Raw genomic sequence first — 8,101 nt, 5'->3', positions numbered from 1 at the left:
GGATAAAAACTATCCTATGTCCATTCTAGGGTCTCACTATCTTTGTACAGAAGTTCATTAAAATCGGTTCAGTGGTTTAGTCGTGAAGAAGAGACATACAGACAGACAGAGTTACTTTCGCATTTATAATATTAGTAAGGATATCGATTAAAATATTCGACTTTTTGGTCCAAAAGATCGATTCTCCGATTAATCGATCTTAGATCGCCATCCCTAGTTCCCGTGGGATTTCCGGGATAAAAACTATCCTATGTCCGTTCTCGGGTCTTAGACTATCTTTGTACAAAATTTCATTAAAATCGGTTCAGTGGTTTAGGCGTGAAGAAAAGACAACCAGACAGACAGACAGACAGACAGAGTTACTTTCGGATTTATAATATTAGTAAGGATGTTGCCAATAAAGTTTCGAAAGACTTCACAAAAAATATTGTTCCTTTTATTCGGAAAATAATAAAGGACCTTCATTGCTAGGGCCTCCAAACCTTCAAATCTGGCCCTGTACACTATTACGGCATTACATTCCTATATTAACAACCTTAAATAAAAAAACAGACAGATAAATAATATTATCAATCTATACTAATATTTAAAGAGGAAAACTTTGTTTGTTTGATTGTAATGAATAGGCTCAAAAACTACTGGACCGATTTTAAAAATTCTTTCACCATTCGAAAGCTACATTATCCACGAGTAACATAGGCTATATTTTATATTCAAAATATTTGATAAATAGATTTTGAGGCGGTACAAAGTTTTCCGGGTCAGCTAGTATAATATAATGTGAGTTCCCGATATTGATTATAATTTACGCATTATAATTTCATTAGTCATACATAGGTAGGTACTCGTACTTGTCACTACAAGTGGGTGTAGATATGAGTAGATACGAATACACAAAAATATTTTTCGAAGGACCTAACTATAATTTTATATTTATAATATTATCAACATTTAAAAAGCAGACCATTTATACTGATGTTATATTTTTTAGGGTTCCGTACCCAAAGGGTAAAAACGGAACCTTATTACTAAAACTCCGTTGTCTGTCCGTCTGTCACTGGGTTCTATCTCCTGAACAGTAAAAGATAGGCTGTTACTTGATTTTTAAAGAGTATATATAAAGGCAGCCGTTATAAAAAAAAAACAAATACTAAAAATAAAAAAAGTTGAAAATAAATAGGGGTCGCTATACAAGAAACCGCTATTTCTCGGCCTTTTTTGCTGTATCTATTGAACTTTAATAGGTAGACAGTTCAAATATTCACAATTTATGTACTTCAGTGGTTGCTATAATAACAAACACTAAAAAATTAAACAATATGAAAATGTTGGTGGTACGGAACCGTCCATGTGCAAGTTCGACTTGCACTTGGCCAATTAAAGATTAGAATAGCAAACGAGCTTGCAGTCCACCTGATGGCATGTGCTGGCTGTTTAGAAGGTGGTAGAACCCTTTGTGGTTCGACTCCGGCGGCACCATCGCCACACCTATTTCTACATAATAACAGCAGTGTTAGGCGCTGCTGTGTTTTGGTTTAAAGGGTGTGGTAAGGAAGCAATACTATTTCAGCCTTTCAGCCTTTCAGCTTAGTCCTTAGGGGTAGCGGTGCATCAGTGGCCGACCTCAGGTAGGAATGTCTAATCCTATCTGGGGTTGATTACAGATGTCCATGGGCGGTAGTAGCCACTTACCATCAGGTGGACTGCATACTCGTCTGCTACTTCTATATTATAAAAAAAATCTGCTCAGGGAAATCTGTGACCAACTACTTAGAGAACAGCTTCTGAAGCCGATTACAAAATTGTTACCAGAGAACTAAACTGATGTGAAAGTGCAATATTTAAAAAATAATTGCACAATTGGGAGTCGAACTCCCACATAGATGGTTCCGTACCACCAATTTTTTTAATATTACAAAACTGCAAATTTTAATATTACAATTTATAGATTAAGCTAAAAATGCCGAGAAATTGGGGTTTCTTGTATGACGACCCCCATTTATTTTCAGGGTATCGTACCCAAAGGGTAAAAACGGAACCCTATTACTAAGACTTCACTGTCTGCTCGTCTGTCCGTCTGTCCGTCTGTCACAGAGCTATATCTACGGAACCGTAATAGATAGACAAATGAAATTTTTACAGAGGATGCATAACGGTGGCCGCTATAACAGCAAATAGGTACTAAAAATAAAATAAAGTTGAGTGTCAAAGGGAGACCACTTTACAACATACAACAAACCGGTATTTTTCTGCATTTGTCGATCTGACTGTTAAAACTTACAGGAAAACGGTTGATTTTTTTACAATGCGTTTACTACTATAACTGGTATTATAATAAATACAAATAAGAACCATAAAACATTTTAATTTTATTATACAATATTTACGTATAATTCATCATCACCCCAACGCCATCTTTTGTCGCCTGTTATTATTAAATATTGTTGAAAATAATAAAATGAATAAAAATAAGTAAAAAGTAATGAATATTTGGAGGTACGGAAGCCTCCATGCTCGACTCGTACGTGGCGAATTTTTAATATTTGTTGATATAGCGGTCACTGTTACACAAGTGTCTATCTATAACGATCCTAGAGCCCTGTGACAGATGGAGTCTTAGTGATATGGTTCTGTTTTTACCCTTTGGATACGGAACCCTAAAAATTAGATATTAATTTTAGGAATGTTTTTATTGTAATGTCATTGTATACAAACATTACGCAACATTACAAATATAGATCGAGTAAGTCCCCGCACATTTTAATGAATGATTCACAATCCCTGGCTTGCAATCGAAAGGAAACTTGGGAGCGATAGCAAAATAATTTTATTATTTTATATTACTTAATATATTTTTTTTGTAATATAGGAGTAGCAGACGAGCATGCAGTCGATCTGATGGTGCCCATGGATATCTGTAATCAACCATAGATAATATTAGGTACCTATCTGAGGTTGCAGACCGTTGCAACCTGAGTGGGAATTCCACAGATTAATATGTCTCCCTTCAAACCAGAACAAATAACACTTAACACTTAGACAGACATAGGTTTGGCAGTGGAGTTAACCCACAAAGGGTTCTACCACCTTCAAAACCATTCATAAATCGGTTGTTTGAAAAAAACACTTTTATATTAAGAGCAGAGCTGCTGGTTTGAAGGGTGTGGTAAGGGAAACATACTTTTCCGAGGCCTTCCAGCTTAGTCCACAGGGGTAGCGGCGCATCTGTGGCCGACTACAAGTAGGAATATCTAATCATATCTGGGGTTGATTGTAGATGTCCATGGGCGGCAGTGGCCACTTAGCATCAGGTGAACTCGTCTGCTACTCCTATATTAAATATATTAAAAAAATACAATATATTTTTACTTCATGTGCCGACAGTCCAACTAATATACGGGGATGTCCCGTGCCGACCGAAGCTTTGCAAGTGATGGTCACAGTTTAATGTTTCTATCGATAAAATTATAATGAATACAAGCTCATTATTTATATGTAGTCGATATTCTTACAATTTCATTAAATAACCTTAAATTATATAAATATATTAATATAATAAATGATGTGTAATTTATATAAATAATATGTAATGTATTTAGGTATTGTTTATATATATGTATAAGATCAGGGGCTATTTTCTTTTGAAGCATAACACACTGTGATTCATCTAAAACAAAGTTTATTTATTAAATACAATATTAACATTTACATATAAAATATCAACTAAAGCTTAGGTACTTACCTAAAACAAAGATTCGACAATTAAATGTCCATGCTTACTATTGTTAACTTAAACCTTATTTTACGTATTTAAATCAAACTAATACACAAACATAGCTAGGTTTTCGAAAAATTATTAAATAATATTGAAAAATACGACTTTTATACTACATTGTCAAATTACAAATGACATCAAAGCTTATATATGTATAAATAGAGTTTGAAAAGGATGGTTATAATTTACTTTACAATAAATATGTGTATTTTTTTACAAACATAGTCGAACTCGGAAAATCAGTGTTACCTATAATTTGAAGCTTGGACCTTCCACGGTTTATGTTCAATGATTTCAATGTGCGTCGAAATCCCATTACTAGCGTATATTCCACATCACTATAATACGAGTATGTTTTATATCAAATTACATATATAGATAAATTTATCGACAATTTCAAGAGCGGTTACATCACTAGAGCCTATCACTATAAAACAACGCGTTATTCAAGTAACATACATTTGAAGTGTAAACTCCAACGACACCGGTCTTTCCGACTTATTAGTATTACTTGAGCGACTACTTTAACAATTTACCAAGATGCCAGTCGAGGGTAGCTCATCCCAGAACCAAGATAAGACGATGAACTACGCGATTTCTGGTGTAAAGGAGCATGGGGATTTATCGGTGAATGCTGGGGCGTTTGCTAATAATTATAGAAATGAACCAGATAAGTTTAACCCCAACGCACCCCCGTATAGCGCCGCTGGTGGAAGCATTGGAGTTGCACACGCGTAAGTGTTTTTATGTTATATAGTAGACGAGCATTCAGTGGTATGCCGTAATGGTAAGTGGCTACTGCGTCATGGACATCTGAAATCCACCCAACAAAGATTAGATGCTAACCTGAGGTCGGCCACAGATACGCCGCTACCCCTGAAAACTAAGCTGTAATGCCTCGGACAAGTATGTCTCCCCTACCAAACCCACGCCCATTTCTTCAACTGTAATACTTGAATTTTTTTACAGTGTTTACATTGTTCAACATACATTGAAAAAAAAATCTTGGAATAAATAGGGGTCGCAATATCGTGTATAGTATCGAAGGTACAATACACGAAACTTGTATTTTTCGACGCTTTTCACTTTAGCTATTGCACCGTAACAGGTACAGTTCAAATTTTAAAACTAACTTCTAGGACTGCTGTAATAACAGACACTAAAAATAAGAAAATAACGGAACCCTCCGTTTGCGAGTTCGACTCTCATTCGGCCAATTTTTTTTTTTATAATATAAGAGTAGCAGACGAACATGCAGTCCACCTGATGGTAAGTGGCTACTGCCGCCCATGGACATCTGTAATCAACCCCAGATAGGATTAGATATTCCTACCTGAGGTCGGCCACAGATGCGCCGCTACCCCTGAGGGCTAAGCTGGAACGCCTCGGAAAAGTCTGTCTCTCTTACTACACCCTTCAAACCGTAACACAGCAGCGCCTAACACTGCTGTTATTAGGTAGAAATAAGTGTGGCGTTGATGCCGCCGGAGTCGAACCACAAAGGGTTCTACCACCTTCAATGCTTATATATTTGAGCCTAACGATAAAGCATACCGAGTTACACGATGGGAAGTAGTTAACGTCGCCTATGGACATTTGTAACACCAGAGGAGTTGCCAATGCATCACCGGCTTTGAAGGAGAACTCTTTTTAAAGCGAGCCTCATTTTCATTTACTAATACATATTTGGCTAAAATAACAATTTTGTTTTTGTCTTTTAGTGCCGGGCACGCAGCAAGTCTGTCAGCGCAGCACATTCCATCGTTTGGTAACCAAGTGACCGCTGCTGCGAACGTCAACGTGCTGGCCACTGACAACCACCGGGTCGACGCCAATGCGTTCACCACGCACAGCATGCCGAAAGGACCCATGCCGGCATTCCAGACCCATGGCGGTGGTGTGGACTATCAATTCAAGTAAGTTTATTATTATTATTATTATTTCTCTGAGGAATACGCAAACGAGATATGCTGATAGTATGTAGCTACTGCTGCCCATACCTAATCATATCTGACCAGATATGATTAGATTCCTATTTAAGGTCCGTTACATATTGCGTTACGCGTTGCTTTGCGGATAAGTTATAAAACGTAAAGTAACTTGGGAAAGTATGTCGGAGATCGAATCCGGAACTCTAATTGCCTGTTAGACCGGGATGGTGACCGATGCGCCACCCGGGTTATTTGGGGTCAACAATGGTTTTTTTAATCTACGGGTTCGAATACCAGGCAGGCTTTTGATATATTTCCAAGTTATGTGTGTATTATAAATCACTCATTACTTACTATGACGGAAAAATTGAGTTTTTAAAAAAGTTCTCAAAGATGTGTGAGGAATACCAATACACACTCGGCCTTCGTTGTAGATTGTCGCTCAATCCTTTTATCCTGAAATCCTTGTTCAGCAGTGGGACAATTGGCAACAATACTTGAATGGAGACAATATGGGTATTGACCCATCAACCGATCTCAACAAATCATATATATTTTTTTATTCCAGGGAAACACTAAAAGCAAGCGCCACTATGTCCCACACTCCGATGTTCAATCAGACGAACTACGGGGTGTCAACTGGCGTGAACCTCCACAGGACCCCAACTTCGTCTCTCGACTTCAACGTTGGAGCTAACAGGACGGATACTCAGTTTGGTAGAGGTCAATGGCAACAAAACGCTTTCTTTGGATTAAAGAAACAGTTTTGATTAAATATAAAATTTGTTAAAGTAATCATACATACATACATATTACATATTAGAAATCATTTATCACTTGCCAAAACGGTGAAGGAAAACATCGTGAGGAAACCTGCATACCTGAGAGATTAAAAAAAAATCTCAAAAGGTATGTGAAGTCTACCAATACGCACTTGGCCAGCGCAATGGGCTATGGCCTAATCCTTCTCATTCTGAGAGGAGACCCGTGCCCAGCAGTAGGATAATAATGGGTTGGTGATGATGATATACATACATGCATACATATATACATACAATCATACATAAAATACGACCATCGTGTTATACCCTCTGTTGTGGAATGTTACCTATACTTATCTCCAATTTATTATAAGAGAATGATATATAATGATACATCATATACAAGATCATAACCGAATTTACAGAATAACGAATTAAATTTGTATTACAATTTTATATAAAATTGACAAAATGTTTAATATTTTCAAATAAATGCACTAATTTGTAACACGAAACAAAATTATTCATTTTACATTCACGACATTATGAAAGAAATCATTATCATTATATTTTATTACTTGCATTATTTTTTGCGCTTTAGAGGCTTTTTCATGTGTGTGTGAAACATTAGAATATGATTTATATTAATAAAGGTTTAAAAATTACTAAATGTTTTAGTTTATTTATTTCTAATGTTGAACTCTTTCACTTGAAATTTAATTTGGTAGATTATTATAAGTCTTAATAGCTACTATTATTAAGACTTAACCATAACCAATGTCCCATTTCAAATAAAAAAACAATTAAAAAACTAATCTAAAACTTTTTTTATTGCAACAAAGTTTTATATACGAGTATCTACATTACGTTATTCATAAAAAATATTTACAATACCTATATTATAAAATCTATATCTAAAACTAAAATAAAACTATAGCGCTCTAAAAAGTATGTAACAAGAAAATATTCTTATAGCGATGTTACGAGGAAACCCTATCATTTTTTTGAACCAAAACATTAGTATTACATTTTTGCTATGTGACAAAAACAGGTGCGACGACGGTGGCAAATATAATGGAATTAGAATGATTCCATAGTTCCACAGTATCATGTTTTTCTATCTAAAGCCTCAGAAAAGTATTCTCCCTTACCACGATGTAGTGTACGTATCTATTAAATAGATATATATGAACATTGTCTCACGTATGCCAGTAGAGAGGGTAGCTGTCAAAGTCAGTCTGGTGACGTACGAGATTCGGATCGGACGTGCAGCCCTGCTCGGAGCTGGTGTAGTGGTGAGCCAGTGCATGTTAAATAGCCCTTGAGGTTCTTATAAACATTACACACACCATTTAAGCCAGAACACAGCAGCGCTCAACACCGCTCATATAAGACAAATAGATGTGGTAAAGTGTGATAGACTCGAAACACATAAAAGGGATCAACATAAAATTCTACTATGGCATAGAAAATGGGTATGATTTTCAAAAATATCATAATTGAAAGAAGTTCCTTGAAATGATATTTCAGAAACATAAAAACAAAATGTCGCATTTACCAACTTAATCCAAGCGAAGGCAGTTAGAAACAATCTGGCAGTAGATTTATGCAGCTTCACAAAACGTTATGAAAGT

The 8,101-nt window shown here is 36.0% G+C and overlaps 1 protein-coding gene across 1 annotated transcript; it reads left to right on the top strand.

Annotated features, from left to right (window-relative positions):
* The first annotated feature begins 4,247 nt into the window (after positions 1–4,247).
* Positions 4,248–7,137, top strand: LOC140755187 (defense protein 3-like). Its single transcript, XM_073090406.1, has 3 exons — positions 4,248–4,509; positions 5,497–5,691; positions 6,275–7,137. The coding sequence occupies exons 1-3, from the start codon at positions 4,316–4,318 to the stop codon at positions 6,474–6,476; spliced, it is 591 nt and encodes a 196-aa protein (XP_072946507.1). The 5' UTR covers positions 4,248–4,315; the 3' UTR covers positions 6,477–7,137.
* The last annotated feature ends 964 nt before the right edge of the window (positions 7,138–8,101 follow it).

Source organism: Epargyreus clarus, unplaced genomic scaffold (genome assembly GCF_041222505.1).
Source record: "Epargyreus clarus isolate Ecla_fem2 unplaced genomic scaffold, WU_Ecla_fem_2.2 ptg000032l, whole genome shotgun sequence".
NCBI lineage: Eukaryota > Metazoa > Arthropoda > Insecta > Lepidoptera > Hesperiidae > Epargyreus > Epargyreus clarus.
Note: the sequence above shows the minus strand (reverse complement) of the source record. Positions and strands in the feature narration are given on the sequence as shown.

Bases quoted from the DNA above. Each gene is read 5' to 3' on its own strand.
- LOC140755187 (XM_073090406.1), top strand. From the start codon at position 4,316: ATGCCAGTCGAGGGTAGCTCATCCCAGAACCAAGATAAGACGATGAAC. The intron at 4,510-5,496 runs GTAAGTGTTTTT...TTTGTCTTTTAG, and splicing joins AGCATTGGAGTTGCACACGC to TGCCGGGCACGCAGCAAGTC. The intron at 5,692-6,274 runs GTAAGTTTATTA...TTTTTATTCCAG, and splicing joins GGTGTGGACTATCAATTCAA to GGAAACACTAAAAGCAAGCG.